At 31.3% G+C, this 18,000-nt stretch overlaps 2 protein-coding genes across 6 annotated transcripts in view; one reads left to right on the top strand and one right to left on the bottom strand.

Annotated features, from left to right (window-relative positions):
* LOC122503737 (neuroligin-4, Y-linked) overlaps positions 1–18,000 on the bottom strand; it is a 134,683-nt gene that overhangs the window by 32,584 nt on the left and 84,099 nt on the right. Inside the window, exon 1 of one of the 3 annotated variants that reach the window (XM_043614402.1) lies at positions 1,453–1,610. The exons of the other annotated variants lie outside the window; for them this stretch is intronic. The gene's annotated coding sequence lies outside the window, so the exon portion shown is untranslated. Of the gene's footprint in view, positions 1–1,452; positions 1,611–18,000 lie in introns of those variants that run through there. 3 annotated transcript variants of the gene reach the window in all.
* Positions 1–18,000, top strand: part of LOC122503739 (neurogenic protein big brain) — a 28,116-nt gene that overhangs the window by 6,290 nt on the left and 3,826 nt on the right. For all 3 annotated transcript variants that reach the window (XM_043614407.1, XM_043614408.1, XM_043614406.1), the window contains exon 3: positions 17,322–17,517. In XM_043614407.1, coding sequence (XP_043470342.1) covers positions 17,322–17,517 — 196 coding nt within the window. The remainder of the gene's footprint in view (positions 1–17,321; positions 17,518–18,000) is intronic.

Here is an 18,000-nt window from a genome sequence, read left to right as displayed (position 1 = left end):
CTGATTTAAAGAATTTTCCCGACAAAAATATAAGTTCCTCTCCATCAAAACAATAAGAGTTTAATTTAAAATTGAATCTCATAAAACTTCTGGTATTTAAAAAACAGAAAAAAATTTAGAGCCAAAAGAATTTTTTTTATTTTAAAATTGAGAGCAAAAATTAAAAAATTTATCTTGATTCCCAATTTAATGAATTTTTCCCACAAACAAAAATATTTAGATTTCAAAATTTAACAGGTTTTCTTCGATTCAAAATTCAAATGTTTGATTTTTTAAATAAATCTCTATAAAAATAGTTTTTGATCAAAGACCATATTAAATATTGAATTAAAAAATTCTATCTTTAATAAAATTTATTTATGTGAAGAAAAGTAAACGAAAGAAAATAAATTAAGGGCCTTTTTTCACCTGAAACCCAAAAAAAAAAAGGTTTTATACTTTTCATTTTTGTGAAAAAAACTTTTGTGACGCTGAACGTCGACTCTAACTTCAGGAACCTAATTTTCGATTTTAAAATTAAAAAAATCTCGAGAAAAATATTTTTTTCTTTTAAACCACAAAAATAAAGACTGTATCCCCTAAAATTGGAACAAATCATGAAGAAATATGCCAAAAAAATGTGCCCAATCATCGCACATTATATTTTCACGCACTCAAAACATTTTTTTCCCCGTTTAAAACTGATTGCCTTAAATTACTATTTAAGGCAATCAGTTTCAAACAAGAAAAAAAATGTTCAAGACCTGTTTCATTTTCCTCGTTTCCCCAAAAAACCCATCGACATACACAAGACATATGCGCATAATTTTAAAAAGTTATTAGCAAAAATTACACTCCGCATCATTCCAAGAATTTATCTCCGAAAATTTCCGACACACCGATTAAGGATGATCTTCAAGATTTATTAAATACACGGCTCGTGTTATTTCCTGCGAGTGCACGTGCCTTTATAATTCCTTTAAGAAAAAAAAGAAAAAAAAGAAACACAGTTTTAAGATAGGTGGTTTTGAAGATGTGCCCATCAGGAGAGATAGAGAGAAAAGAAACAGGAGAGAAGATTTTTGATGCTGTAAAAGAACCTGAACTCTCAAAAAGAGTAACAAGGACGGAGTGAAATGGACTTAATATGTTAAAAGAAAAGAAGAAAAAAGAGGGAGGAGAGGGAGGATGGAAAGAAAGAGGCAGAAAGAGGCACGCGTAATTGGCAGGCGAGGGAGAGAGGCAGCCTGGAGCACCTGCCTTTCGAGTCCTGCGGCGGCCACCGCCTCGCAGCTGCCGCAGATGTTTCGTGGACCAAAAAAGATGGAGAGGAAAGGATCGTAAGACGAAGATAATAAATACCTATGCATGCGAGGTGGGACAAGTTTCACGAGGAGTAGATATCGTTCAACAAGGGCATCAAGAAGAAGAGTATAGACCAAAACTTGAACAGATGGTGAATCCTATACTCACTTGCTGTCTTTATCTCCTTTTTATTTTTTTTCCCTCTTTTTTTCTACATCCCTTCACTCTTTCTCTATATATATGCACCTTTTCGATTTTTATCAAAAGTTCACTTCGAAAATATGGTGCTGTGCGAGTTCGTTTTTACCGGATCTCTGATGCCTTATTTCACTCTCTAATCTGTATAAAATTAATTTTTAATTTCCATTTAGTCGAAAAGGTTAAATATCAAGTTTATAAATATCTAATCTACGTTATTTTAACAAAAGAATCGTATTTAATTGGCTTTTTCGAAAAAGAATTTTGTACTGTATGCGAGGTCTGGAAACATAGAGCAAGCGGAGGAGTGGGGATAATGAGAGCAAGAGAGAACAAACTAAACTTCTCTCTCACTCTCGTTGTTTCTTTCGGCGCAAGCGCGAGAGTGAGGGCAATGAGCGTGAGAGAGAAAAACTGCAATCTCTCTCTCACTCTCACTGTTCTTTCTCGGGCGCTTATCCTTCGCTTTTTCAGAGCTCGGATTGTGTGACTTTTTCGACTTTTTTGTAAAAAACTGTGATAAATCGACTTTTTCGAGTTTAAAAGTTTTTTAAAAATAAACGAAAAAAAAAGTTTATAAATTCTATTTTTCAATTAAAAATTTTAATTGAGAATGAAATTGAAACTTTTAAAATTTTTAGAAAATAAAGGAAAAAATTTTAGTCAAAAAAATGTTCTGTTACATTTATTTACAAATTTCGTTCAAATTTTTCGAAAACATCAAAAATTTCTTTTTTAAATAAATATTTAATTATAATTATTTTTACATAGGAATTAAGATTTTTTAAAACATGCAAATTCAAACCTTTTTGAAATTAAACAACTTATAAAAAATTGTTATAAAACATGAAGAAATCGATCACTCCGAGTCTTCGACTCGGAGCAATCCATATCTTCATGTTTTATAATAATTAAAGACTCGATTAAAGATGACCGAGTGATAAAATCTTAAAATCATTATTTTATATTATAAGACTTTATAAAAAAAAATTTTTAATTATTTTTTATGAAAATAATTGAATTATTGCGAAGAAATTTATAAAAAATTAGTAAATAATTGAATTCCTGTGAAATTTTTATTATTTATGAAAATAATTAAATGTTTGCGTACAATTTTATTAAATTTTTTTCAAATAATTGAATTTTAGAAATGAATTTTATTATTTATAAAGGTAATTGAAATTTTGAACAGATTTTAAAAAAAAAATTTTTAAACTAATTGAATTTTGCAGAAGAATTTTGATACTTATAAAGATAATTGAAATTTTGACAAAAATTTAAAAAAAATTTTGATAATAATTGAATTTCTGCGAAGAATTTTATTACTTTTGAAGATAATTGAATTTTGCAAAGAAGTTTATCAGAACTTTTGAAAATAATTAAATTTCCAGGATTAATTTTATTATTTACGAAGATAATTAAAATTGTGACGAGAAATTTAAACAATTTTTTTGAAAATAATTGAATTTCTGCAAAGAATTTTATTACTTTTAAAAATAATTGAATTTCTAGGATGAATTTTATTATTTATAAAGATAATTGAAATTTTTACAAGAATTTTATTTAAATTTTTTAAAATAATTGAATTTCTTTGAGAAGAATTTTATTACTTTGAAGATAATTGAATTTTGCAAAGAATTTTATCAGAACTTTTGAAAATAATTAAATTTCCAGGATTAATTTTATTATTTACGAAGATAATTAAAATTGTGACGAGAAATTTAAACAATTTTTTTTTAAATTAATTGAATTTCTACAAAGAATTCCATTACTTTTAAAATTAATTGAATTTATAGGATGAATTTTATTATATATTTATAAAGATAATTGAAATTTTGACAAGAATTTTAATAAAATTTTTTTAAAATAATTGAATTTCGGAGAAGAATTTTATTATTTATAAAAATAATTGAAATTTTTAAGAGAATTTTTAATAAAATGTTTAAAATACTTAATTAGTAGTTTGCTAAGAATTTTATTAAAATTGTATTCCGGATTGTTTGAAATTAAAGTATGTGTTATCGAGAAATGTTAAAAAAGTTCTCTAAACATGTCTAATTATTTGAGAAAAAATTATACATAAACCTCTTCGATTTTTATAAAAAGTTTTCTTTGAAACTGCGACTTTGCCTTTACCAGATCTCTGCCTCATTTCTCTCTTTAATCCGCATAAATTTAATTTTTAATTTCCATTTGACAATTCAACGAATTTCAAAACTGATTTATTGAAATTTCATTTAATATATGTACATCCAGGTTTATTATGCATTAAAAGAACGAAGGAATAACCAATTTTCGATTATTTTGCAGAAATATTTTTTTCAAACGAAGAAAAAAATATTATAATATAATAATAAATTTCACGAAATGAGCATAATAGTGAGAGAAGTAATAACTTGCTCTAAATAACACTAGAGTTTAAAAATAAATAAATTAGTTTAATTTCAATTTAGAAGAAGTCGAAGTAAATTGTCGTTTATTTTACAAAAAATCGTAGTGTAATACATTGAGAAGAGACGTAAAACTTATATTTTAATGAAAGAAGTCGAAAAATTTTGTCAAAATCACAGGCATTGAATGTAAAAGCAAGGGAAGGAGTGGGAGTAATGAGAGTGAGAGAAAAAAAGTCAAACATCTCTATCGCTCTCATGGCCCCTTTTGGCGCATGCGCTCCGATTTCCCTCAGGCGCCGAGTGGGGTCAATGAGAGCAAAAGAGAAAAACTCGAACTTCTCTCTTACTCGCACGGTCTACCCTTCTTCTCTATTTCTAGTCAGGAATCACTGTTTTTACTCCCACCAAAATTTGATATTTAAACGAATCGACATGAATTTCTCTACTACAAGTATGACAAGAAAACAAAATCAATTAATTAATTCACAAGCAGAACAATTTAGAAAAGACATAAATCATTCTCAGTGCTGAAAAGAAATGCTCAAAACACAATTCTTCTTCCCTCAAATACACCTCTAGAAATCTTGTTCTCAACAGCATTAAACGAAAATATTGACCAATTCTTTAAAGAAAAATTGTCTTCCTCCCTTATTATATATATCATCCATAATTCCAGACTAAGTAAATAAATAACAATGTGTCCGCGAATTTCAAAAGCCAACACAAGAAACATTGACAAGAGCGTAAAATTTAAGAAATAAAAGTGTGAATTGAGTGTCATCATGTCAAAAGTTAAGCGGCTTTTCTAATTTAGTGGAAAAAGGAGGAAACTAAGAAAGAGATTTAATAAAAAGATATATAGTTTGTTTTGGGAAGTAAGTCACCCATGATTTCCAAAAGGGGGAGAGAGAGAGACATTGATTTCCCCCTTAAAATATATATCCGTATGCTCGCGATTAAGTTTTTCAGGGGGAAAAATTTATACCGACTATAAATTTTTTGTTCCCTTTTTGAAAAACGTGAGGAAAGCATTGCTCGGTATATAAAGTAGTTAGTGAAGTAAAACATGTTGAATATATTTGTCAAAGGGGGTTATTTTGTTGGTAGAGTAGCAGCAGCACCACCACACGAATATTGAGGAAACAGCTGTGAGGAAGCAGGTGGGTTATAATACTGACGTCAGGGAGGACACACGCGGCTCGCGTGGCTAACCGGATGTTCATGAAGATCCGCTTCTCGCTTCACTTCTTGCCCCGAAGCTATTTTCACAAAAGGAACGTTTTATAGATCTTCCAGTCTTTATTGTTGTCTGTCTCATATTGAAAGGCACACATAAACTTGTCCTCCATTATCGACAGGATGTTGAACCAATTTCAACCTCCGTTTTTATTATCTTCATTTTACTTTTATCCTCATCATCAACCTCTTATATTTTAGACTACTCAAATTTTGTTTATTTCAATACAATTTATTAATACAATATTAATACAGTAGTGCGGTTAATGAAAAATTAAGAATCAGCTACTTTTGGAAAAATACTAACCGAATATGAAGCATATTTTTCACGGATAGTTTGATCCTTTTGGGAACATTAGATTGGAATTTATCGATGGGTTATTCTGCGGTTTCTATTATTGGCTTGGAATGGGGAGAGAAATAAAACTATCCACAGGAAGGAGAGCGAAGAACAATAGGCAATTCTCACACCCCCTGGAAAAAATTCGGGCGGTGTGCGGTTTTTACATACACATATAGTTAGTGTATATGCGTACTTGGAGTTGTATAACAGATGCAGATCTTTTTTTTTATGGGACTGGGTTCAAATGGGTGGATGCTGTCATCCCAGGAGACTCTTCTTCAAGGGGCGATGCTCCGCGGTCACCCAGTTAACTACAGCATTGTTCGATTATTATTTCGGTACATATCGCGCACTTGTTACCTCTTTATGCGATCATCTGCTATATCAATAATACGTGTCAGATGCACCACAAGTAATAAATTTTTCGGTTGTATAAAATATTACATACAAACCCTCTGTGCTCACTACAAAACCCTCTTTCACCCAGACATAAAAATCTTAAGGAGAATAAATACAAAAAAAAATGTTAAAAATATCCAAAGTAGAATATTTTTTTCACTGACTCTAATATAGACCAGAAGATTGAAATTTAAATATATGGAACACTCTTCGAATTCAAATGTTATGCAGACTCCTTCTAAAAGTGTCTTTGGAAAAATCGATAGTTCTTCTTGAATTTTTCCGAATTAAACGATAAGCAAACGAAGCTCCACGATAAGTTCCTTTCATTTTTAATAAACCGTAGCATTTTAAATTAGCTCATTTTCATAAAACTTTTCGTTCGTTTTTAATAATGCTTTAACATATAACGATAATGATGATGATGAAATAAAATAAATTTTGCGAGTGCTCTCTCTGACTTGAAATTTTCTTTGATGTTAAAAGGAGTCAGAAAAAAATATCAGGAAAGGTTTATATATATGTATAAAATCACAGAGATAAGCAATATCTTGCCGTCAAAGCTCTTGAATATGAAGTCTTAAGCCGAGCATTCAGGTTTCGCACCGTTGACCTGCTTGGATGCAAATATACATCGGTTATTTTCCCTCAACTTTGTCGGAATTCATGTCAAGTGAATGCACTCCAAAAAAAAGTAACACTTTTTTTCCTCCCCCCATAAATCCGCGAAGCTTAGATCGATTTGAAAATATCGTTTATCATACTACATTCTATATTTGGAATATATCTACTAAAAAAAGAAAATTTAAAAGTCAAAAAAATATCCATAATTTTCCGCATAGATTTCTTTTTTAGAAAAAAAATCGATATAATATACCTTTTCTGATTTTCGGAAATGAGTATAAGCAAAATCAGAAAAAAAAGTGAAGCGTCATTCTAAAAACCGTTCCAGGAAATTTGATTTTACCCTCCTACAAATATATATACGTGTCGAAGAAACTTTGTCAGAAATAAAAATGAGAATAAGCCAGGTGGGTCAGGTAGAAAAATTTTACCTGCAACGAACACCTTTTATCCAATGTTCCAGGGCTTTTTGGTACAGCTATTGGGGACAATATATATATTTCTCTCTGCTTTGCGATTTAGTCCCTTATTTAATATATTTTCCATCTATAAACGTTATTTTAGTGGCGTTTGAGAAAAAAAAAATTCAAAGTTTCTCCAGAGCTTAAAAATAAAATCTCTTTTCTCTTTATGCCGGGAGGCAGGCATACAAAAAAAAATATATATAAAACATTAAACATATGACTGTCGTTTCTATATATGTATCCGTTCTCTCTCTCCCCTAATTAGTGCCAGATTTCCTCTCTCAGCCAGAATGGGAAATTAACATTTCATAACACGATTTTAGTTCCTCTAAAAATACTTGCAGCGTTAATTATCTTCCAGCTTAATTACACGGCAAATTAGTTTATTTATATTAAAAAAAATATTCATATAACCGTTTTTGTATACATTTATTTGAAAAAAGTTTCGTTTTTCAAAAATACCACTAATTATAATAGTTTAATATTTCGGTAATTTTACATTTTTTAATTGAGAATCGTAAAACGATTCTCAATTAAAAATGTAAATTACCGAAATATTAAACTATTATTTTTGATTATATTCTAGAAAGGATGTTCCTAAAAGTTCTGAGCGAGATTTATTTACTTCTTCAAAATTTATTCTGATAAAAGTGCGTCATTTAAAAGAAAAATTATTTTTTAAACATTAAATTTATGTTTAATTAAAGAAAGGTTTAATTCACGATTTTGCTTTAATAAAAGAATCGTATTTAATTGGGTTTTTCGAAAAAAAAGTTGTACTTTATCCTAGGCCTAAAAACGGAGTAGGGATAATGAGAGAAAAAGAGAACAACTTAAACTTCTCTCTCACTCTCGTTGTTTCTTTCGGCGCATGCGCGAGAGTGAGGGCAATGAGCGTGAGAGAGAAAAACTGCAACCTTTCTCTCACTCTCACTGTTCTTTCTCGGGCGCTTATCCTTCGCTTTTTTACAGTCAAAAATCATCTAAAAGTTCTGAACGAGGTTTATTTATTTCTTCAAATTTTATTCTAATAAATAGCGTCTCGTTTTTGAAAGATAAATTATCAATTGAAATAAAAAAAAAAATATTGCTTTTCTCTTCTTAAAAGTTACGCTCGTAATTTTTGTTTTAAATATTTAAAAAGCAAATAATGATTATTAATTGAATCAATACACAAATAATCTGTTTAAAAATTAAAGTTACAAACCAAATATTTATTAATAATTAAATGTAAACTTTGTCAGTCAAATATTTTTCTAAAACATTTCCCGTACACAATTATGTCTCAACTATGTTCGCTATTGTGCACTGTACATCAAAATAAAGATTCTTTCTTCTGGTGAAAATTGAAAAACTGCAAATAACAAAAAATCTTCTGCATTTGAACGTTGAGAACTTTTACCATATTATTTTAGACAGAATTAAGTCATATCTTATTATTTTAGACAAAATTGAGCAGACCTAAGACTTTCCCCTTATCATTTTGTTATTTCAGTGACTTGCCAATTTCGCAACAATATTTTTTCGAGTATGTACTTTCAATGTAGGAAAAAAAGAGTCCCTCGTTTAAATTTTACGAAAATAAAAACCAAGAAAACTGAGGATATTTTTTTCCCCTCAAACAAGTCCCCAAAAAGAAATGATTTCCTAGACTGGAATAGGATGATTATGTCCTAACAAAAATAGGGCCAATGGCGATCCAAAAACCGATAACTATTGACCCTAAGAAGGAAGAAAAAAAATCGTATATGCAGCTGGCCAAAGATCGTCCTGATTCTCTGCATGTATATATATGCTCCGTCCACATATATGCATGTATAGAAATCCTATAAATCGTAGAATATTCCTTACCCCAAGGAAACACGTGCCAGCCACATGTTGCACAAAAGGAATCTTACTCGTCCTTTCGACCCACGAAAGTCGCCTTCACAAAAGACTTTCGGGGAGCCCATAAATGATTTCTTTTCGAACCTCTCTCTCTCTCTTTCTTTCTCCAAGGGGTCTGGCGTATACACACAGATCAGAGCAGATGTTTTACGTTAGACAGTAAAATAGAAGACATCATATAGCATAGGAACAGGCTCAACAGAATACACAATACTATCTTATCCATATATAAGAAGACGATAAAAAAAAATTTCCAATACACGATAAAAATTGTGTCTTTAAATCACATGTACATTTAAAATCGATCTCAATTTTTTTTCCTCAACTGTTGACACATTACTTTTTCAATTTTTATTATACTCTCTCTCTCCCTAACATATTCGATGGCTCTGCGTATCTAAATTAGTCGTATCGTTGCGTAAGGTCGGGGAAAGAAAGAAGAAATTTCCTCCGATATACGAAAAATCGATTAGATGACGTAATTATTCCCCTATTGCGAAAGGTAAAGAATTCTTTTTTTATCCTACTGCAAATATCTCTGTTTTTATTTTACTTTCACAAATAATAATCTACGAACAATTCAATTATTTCTCGTATTTTTAATTTTTTGACTAAAATTCTTCTTTGATTCAATTATTTTTAATAATTTTGAAAAATTTCCTTATTAAATAAACTGTAAGAGCTATTAAAAAGCGTTGCTTAAATTAGCACCAAAAAATGATGACAATCAATTTTTAAATGAAGTTTTTCCATGAAAAAAATAAGTCTAAATCAAAGCCAAATCATTTTTAAAACATTTTCAAAAAAATAATCTTTCGATGGATTATTTTAATCCCTACATGATGGTTTAAAGCGTTGCAGATTATTTTAATCCATTTTGGTATTAAAATAATACCCCACAATTTTCTGTGATTATGATTATAGGAAAAACATATTCTTCTCTCAAATAATAATCGACCCATAGTAAAAAATAAGGCAGACGAAATAGAAAAGAAGCGAAATGTAATATAATTAAAATATAGGTTAATTAATGTTTTCCTATCGCAAAAGAATGCATGTTCTCGTCTTCATAATCTTTTTTTAACTCTAATTATTTCTGTCTAGCCAGTGTTTTATAAAATTAGTTAAATTTTCATCAAACAATAATTAAATATACAATCAATTATGTAATGTCATTTCAATAAAGATCACCCCCCACACATATATACACGATATAAAGTATGATAAAAAAAACATTTTCTCATACATTACTTTTTTTCTAATTAAAAATTCTTCCTAATTATTTTATTCGCATTTCCCCTTTTTTCAAAATGAAAATTTTTCTCATTCCACAAAATGTCTATACATATTTTTTCTTCCAAATTGGAGCACAAATCTCGTGTCGCAAAGGCTTAAAAAAGAGAAGAAGAAAAAAAAATTACTAGATGAAAAGGTTAAAAAATATGTGTAGCAAAATGCTTTGAATTATATTGAGAAGGTTTATAAGAGGCGCACACTGATCGCATTAGTCATTTTAGAAGAGAAAAAAGGGGAAAAGAAATCTTTTCGCATGTGGATTTGCATTCGGCCGGGTGTTAAGGGTGAGCAAACCTCTGGGACAAAAGGAAGGCATTATTTTGAGAACTGAAAAAGTGGTGCGTGTGTGTCCAATCAGGCCACTCTCTATATACGTATATCTATGTATACATACGTGTATAATAATATGGAGAATTGAGACCGGGTGGAAAAGGTTCTTAAGAACGAACACGTGGTTACGACCATCTGTTAGTATCCTCGCATGACTATATCTAAAAAAAACCTAACTCAACCCTGCAGGGCCTTTTTCAAGAGACGCTTCTTCTTTTTCCTCGATCCTTCGATCATTCCACTACATCAATAGATATATTTTATTTCTATTCGAAAAAAAATCCCATACATCTGAAATTTTCAATCGAAGCAAATGCATTTTCTACATGAGTACCACATTCGTAATTCCTATCAGAGAAAAGCATTTCACTGATTTCACATTTCTTTGGAAATTCTTTATTAGGGGAGAGTGGGGCAAAATGGGGTAGGCGGGTCAAATGGGGTACCTCTGTTTTTCCATGATAGGTACTTTTAATTTTTTTTTCCTCGACATATATCATTAATGTTGATAAGAAACTGTTATTTATTATGAAGACACTCCAAAGAAAATTTTTTTTTGAAAGTTATACAACTTTTAAGTTTTAAGCAAAAAAAATATGAATGTTTATCGAAATTAAAGTACTTACCAAACTTTTTGGGATAATGCATTTAATTTGGCAAGTGTGGGATCTTTTTCAGTACTTATTCTAGAGTAATTTCCAATAGAATAGATTGTTTAATTGTTTACAATAACTTGTAAACATTGCATTTTGTTTTAATATGCAGTGTGGGGCAGAATGGGGTACCTAAGTGTGGGGCATGCCGGAAGCTACGCCGTTTCATTAAAACTATTTAAAAACATTATATTATGCATATTTAAAGGTTTCCTGCAGAAGAATCGATATTTTTGCTTCGAGGCATTTATACTATCGATGTTTCATTATCGATATATCGATATTTTGCAATATCCATGTTTTTTTTGTTAAATTCCAATAAATATTACTTGTTTTGTCATAGTAATAAAGAATCCTACTTTTTGTTTGTATTTATAATCTCATACAACAAGAATTTAATGAATTTTGAAAAAATACTCAATGTTTTGTATAGTTATTTGATGCCACCCCATTTTGCCCCACGGGTGGGGCAAAATGGGATTTTAGCACTTTCTTAGAAAATACGATATAAGTTCTTTCAAAAATTTTTTTCTCCGCTATTATCATAATTTCCTCAAAGCTAAGTGTACAAAGAAGAATTCTGAAGTTTAGCTGAATCGATTTATTCGTTTGGTTCTCTGTAAACAGCCAATTTCAAAAAGGTACCCCATTTTGCCCCACTCTCCCCTACATACACACAAAAGTCTTGGTTTCACTTTGTATTTTTTATGTATATTTTGATACTCGATTCTGATACCCGATTTTGACAAAGCTGTTAAAAATCATACATAAGAATAATCATAAATAAGAAAGAATTGTTCTATGATTATCACAGTTTTTCAATCAAAACGTTGCTTCGCAACACTTTTGATACATTTTTTTGTCTAAATTTGATATACTCAGAAAAACTGTGACTAAAAATAATTTCAAGTTTGAATTTACAACGGTATTGATGCTTAAAATGAAGAAAAAGCCTATACAGGATTAAATTATGGAAACTATTTGAATTTGTTCAATTAACAAGCAGAATTGTTGTACTAGAAGTTGTAATATAGCAGACCAAGATTGACACTCCAGCAATGACATTCCTATCGTAGGTTTGTCAATACAACGATGTGATTGCTTTACCAACTAATGCAACTTGTTTCACTAACAAAGCGTTGGACCTACTTTTAATTAAATCATCCTCATCTTAAGAGCACAATTCCATTGCCTTTTTTCCAATAAATAATTACACGACATCTTGTTTGTTAACTGTATACAATGCAACAGAGTTCTTTTGAGTCAAACAAAATGTTACGAGGATGTTCATCACACTTTTTTTACACCTAGTACCGAAGTTTCATTATCAAAACCAGCTCTTTTCTCATCTATAGTATTTGTTTTGTTATCAAAAGCTGATTACTTCTCATATAGTATTAAAAATTTGACATAAAAAAATTTGTGTAAACAAAGAAAATTAGTAAATACTTCTGAAAATATGTATATTCTCTAATTATTATTTCTTGACCTAAGAAATCTAAACTCCAATGTTCAAACATTTAAAACCAGAGTGTTTTGTTTTATCCAGAGGTATCGACGTATAAAAAGAGAAGAGAATAAAACCAAAAACACAGAAGGAACTTAAAGAACAAGAATTATATGGATTCATATATATATATATATATATATCGGACATCAGAGACGTTTTTATTATTGCGCGTTTCCTGCCTGATGTCTTTTTTACTTTCTTCTTCTTCTTCCTCCAGCAAGTCTGATTCTTATATACATATATATATTGTATAGAAAGGGGATTTGATGCCGGGATTCTGATGTAGTCTCTCCCACAATTCGAGAGCGGGGTAGCAATAGAATTCCTGTGTATTGTGAGACTTGGGGGCCATGCCCGGATCGACCTTAAAGCCATAACCTTATACACAGGAAATTGCTCGGTTCTGGTTCCCTTGATCCATCAAGTTCTCGGGCACTCTTCGAAAGAGATGCACATGAGTGAAAGAGAGAAAGAAAACGAATTTAAAAAAAGAAACGATCAAGAAAAGGGAATAGAAAAGATGCAGAATTAAGAAGATGAAGAAGAAAAAGAAGAAGAAGAATGAGGAGGGTGGGAGTATTTCTGAATTGCCATAAGATTGGAAGGGTCTCGAGTAACATGCAAGCGTTCCCACAATGCTATTCGGACGCGCTTGTATAGCTTGACCCCAAATTTCCCAGAGCAAAGTTTATAATGGCTCGCATATTAGTTCGACTTTGTCGATTAAGCAGCATCCTACGATTTTACACGCGTGTCACATGTGCACACTTTTCTCTCTTATGTATAAAACGGGGTTCGGACCTCGTCTGATGGACCTTAATGTTTCACTATATGCAAGAGTTGATGTGCTACTGGACGTTTTTATGTGGTAGGCGAGGGAGGAGGAAACTACATGGGGGGATGTATCGCATCAGTTTGTAAGAAGGGGGTATCAATAGCTCGTTAAACACGATCGAGGGGCGACTCTATACCTCTCGAATCGAAATTTATTTAAAATGTATCGTTCCATTCTCTATGCACCGAAGGGTCGCCCCCTCGCGTGTGAAACGCGAAAATAGAGCACAGGTTGCACAAGGCTCTCGAGTCAAGTGCATCGGGAAAGATTAAATTTTTCATTCATCATTCTTTTTATCTATAGACAGTGTTTCGAGTTTGGCATGGAGATCTATTACGATCAGGTGCCATTGGCGAATAATAGTCAGCAGACCTCAGGAGACCACGATTCTCTTGATCCATCAAGTTTTCGAGCACGACATTGGTCGACTTGTGGCAGACTCTTTGAAAATCCTGTTTGTTGTAATCTTCCGTTCGAGATCCAGATTTGGGTTCAGAGATACAGCAATGCTAATGAAAAAATACTTCTTCAAGAGACTGTTGCACCTGCCCAAATGTACTCCCGATTAGCCTTCGTGCTACCGAATTCGCGTCTGTGTACTCCCTGGAACTCTGCCTTATTTTAAAAAAAGAATACACCTCCACTTTAAGAGAAGATATGCACACTTCGTCGAAATTTGTTTGTAATTTTATTTTTTCTATATCTAAGCCAAATCAGGTGCCCCTGGCGAATAACAGTCAGATAGTACCAAACACTATTATTTTAGATTAAGTCCTAATCCAACAAAAATATTTCCGCCAATTCCAAAAAAAAGCAAATTTCCAAACTTTAGACTTTACTCACAAAAAACCAAAATCCCCCTAAAAAGTAATCATCTGACACAAAACGAGGTTAGAGTGAGATTGATTAGATGTGATCAGCATCAGATATAAATTTTTTACCTCCGCTTTTTTCTCTCCTCTAGAGGAAGAATCACCTGAGCGAGAAGACATCAAGCGTAACAATCTATCGTATATAATAGCCGATGACGTGCATGCAAAACCAAACACGCTTAATCTCACTTTAAACGCTACTTTAGGGTTCGGAACAATGCCCCCACTCAGTTTTACACACCAAGCATCTCTTCTCTATCCCTATTACTATATACTTATATTACGGTTCATGCAAATGAAGATCCTCTCTTCAAAAGCTTCTCTTTAAAATCGATCGTCATCAGAGACGGGAATTGATGAAATCAGAAATTCAGATCATGATAAACGCACTCTAATTAAATCAACAAAAATTCTTTCCACCCTCTATATATATATTTAAAAAAAGAAAGAAATCCTATAGGGATGATGATAAGCGGATTTTCTTTTTTCCGGAAAAAAGGGACCTGAATATATCCTTCACATAATTCTTCTCCCATGTGACGACCGCAGTAAACTTCCGAGCCACATTTCTCCTGTGAAAAAAAAGAGAAGAGGGATTTTTTTCGATTCTGGAGCAAAAGTATAAATAGAGAATATGTATATAGATATACACAAGGGAGAGTGAAATTTTACGATCGCGTAACATCCCTATGTGTACGTGATACTTAAGAAAAATCAACTTGCCCTTGGTGCAGATGATGCAGTCACGAGGTCAATAAACGGGGCTTTTTCGTTTCAAGTTCATACTACTGATATTATCCCACGGTCTGCTTTTTAGTGCGTTGTTTTTTTTCTCTACACCCAATGTTTTCACTAACTTTAACTTTGAGAGAATTTTGTTTCGATGGGTGTTAGCTTTACATATATACAGTACGGTATTTATTCTCAAACAAGTGCGGAGGGGAATTTAATTTCCTCCCACTTCGACCACCTGAAACCCATGGGACACAGTCGTTAAAAGACCCTCACTATGTAATCCTTTCGGAGATGTTGCGGTTGGAAGACTCTCTATAATTACATTTTAACTGATTCATTTCTCTTTGATTATTAAATAGATTCGACATTCATGGCGCAAAGTGTTCACTCGAATTAACTCATCTTTTAGCTCTCATTTTTATCTCTCTTCTTTTTTTAGCTGCAGAATTTTTTTTAAAGCTATTTCTATTTTATTTTTCCCCTGAGTTGTAAATGGTAAAAATTATGTATAAATTTTTCAATAGCAAAAATGGCTTTACGATGCAAAAAAGTTTCTAAATATTGCAACCGTAACTTCTTATAATCTTTAAAAATTTAATTATTTCCAAAGAATGTTTGCTCTAACTTTTGCAGTATTTTATTTTCTAGAATTTTTAACTGAAATTCCTTTGAAAATAAATTATTCCTTAATAATCTTCAGAAAGTTCTTATCGAGAATTCAATTATTTAAATACAAAAATTCTTTTTTTTTATAAAAATTTCAACTGTAAATTTAATTAAAAGTTTTGAATATTTGTACCATTTCTAGAAATTTAATATTTTTTCACCACTTTTGATATAAAATTCCCCGACTTCCTTAATTTCCCTGACCTGTGTCAAACTCAATTATTGTCGAAATTTACAAAAAGTTTTATTTTATTAAAATAAGTTCAAAAAAAAAATTGAAAAATTCATACTATCCGAGTCCTGCGAATAGCAAATAAAGAAAACACATAAAAAAATATACATATTCTCTAATTATTACTTGACCCAAGAAACTTTAATTGGTAACTTTGTATACAATTCCTTTACATATTTAATGAGTCAAAACGTTTAAATTGAAAACAAAACAACAACAAATATAATTGAAAATAACAGACGAAAAATTCTCTTAAAAGAATCAAACAAATGAAACGAGCAACAATACGAACAGAAACAATAAATTAGAAATCCAACATACACGATATTGATTTGTTTATTAATTGGTTTATTATTCCAATAAATGTGGATTTCGATGCCAAAAAAAAGAATGAGGTTATAAATAAACTGGAACTTTTCTCGAATCATAAAATATGAGTACTGCAAGGATTTATGAAGAGTTCACTAACTCTCTATGACCCCGTATGATTATTATGAACTGCGAGAAAATTGACGTATTTCTTTTTTTTCATCGTGGGGACTGTCGATGCACCGGCTAATATAAACATTACACCATTGGGATTGAAACTTACCCCAAGGGGTTCAGTTCATTTTTATATCCACTCTCATTTTCTCACTCTTTGAATGGAAAAATCATCGTTATATTATTGTGGTCTTGTAACTCATACATTTTTCTCTCCTCTCCTGACTATGTATACCATTCCATAAGGTCAACCATATGCGAGCGAATTTTTAAAGCAGGTCGATATAATTTTTTCTTCTTTTTTTCGGTATGAAGAGAGAAGGGAGGGGGAGCTGTGCTCTCGTCAACCCACAAAAATATACAAGGGGTGCTCGATTGGGCGGTCTCTTTAATCTTATATTATAATCTCACAATTGCTATGCTTTGCTTTTTTTTTATTCCTTTCTTGTTATAAGCACTTGTTTTATTGGCCTAACAGAAGCTTTTTGTAGAGAGTTCCTTTCTTGTTTAAAAGTTGAGCAAAAGATCTTGAAATTAAGGGGAGATAATAATCGTCGAAAATTGAAACTTTTGCGCCAACTTGGCAAAATTTTGAAATTAGCATTTCTTTGTGTATTCACTTTGAATGAGGAAACAGATTAATTTTCAAGTTTTGAAAAGTTGTTTTCAGAGTTTGAAATTGTAAATTAAGTCAATTAATAGAGTAAATCATATTTAATGATAAGACTATACAATTTGACATAAAATAAAGTGGATTATTTGTAAAGAGGAAAAAAGTGTAAAGAAAAGAAAAAAGTTTATAAGAAATGAAATGAAACTCTCTGTATCAGATAAATAGAATTCTTTTGTAAACGAAATAATTTTTTTCTCTCTTGTTTCAGAGTGACGATGCCCACTGCATCGCAATCCGGAAGATTGGCGGGTCCAGTTGAAAGACTTCTAGTCGAATTATCTCTTTCGGTTTTAATTGTTCTGGCCCATTTTACGGCCGACTCGAGAAGAAATCTGCCCGCATTTTTGACAACAAAACCTGCTGCTGTCTTAGCCGCGGCCTATGCATCTGCAACTCTTGTTCATGTAAGTAAAGAATTCCCATAAACATTTAATTTCTATTTCGAATTTAGAAGAAAGAATTCGAAATTTTCGATAAAATGAATAATAATAGATAACAAAGAGAAAAAAAAGGATTTAATGAAAAGCCTGAAACGAATTTATAATCACCCGCATCAATAGAAAAAGGGCGAAAAAGAAATTGTTGATTATGAATGAAAATTTAATAATAATAACAAAAATAAATGTATACAACACGGGATGCCACGACAGTGAATCAAAGGATTTTATTCTCTTTCGATTTTAGTATGCAATCCTACAAGTGTGAGTATGTGTAAGGAATACACAAACACAAAATTAATTCATGCGTGTTTGAAAAGAGCACCTGCCACTGAACAGGACTCGGCCCTTTGGCCCCACCTGCTTTGGCCGAAAGCGTACAATGGCCTCCGAAAAAGTAAAAAAAGAAATCTAATAAAAAGAAACTAACCAGAAGACCCAACAAAATAC

The sequence above is a fragment of the Leptopilina heterotoma genome, unplaced genomic scaffold, assembly GCF_015476425.1.
Source record: "Leptopilina heterotoma isolate Lh14 unplaced genomic scaffold, ASM1547642v1 Lhet_27, whole genome shotgun sequence".
In the NCBI taxonomy this organism is placed as follows: domain Eukaryota; kingdom Metazoa; phylum Arthropoda; class Insecta; order Hymenoptera; family Figitidae; genus Leptopilina; species Leptopilina heterotoma.
The sequence above is the reverse complement of the archived record's forward strand: the minus strand, read 5'-3'. Positions and strand labels throughout refer to the sequence as shown.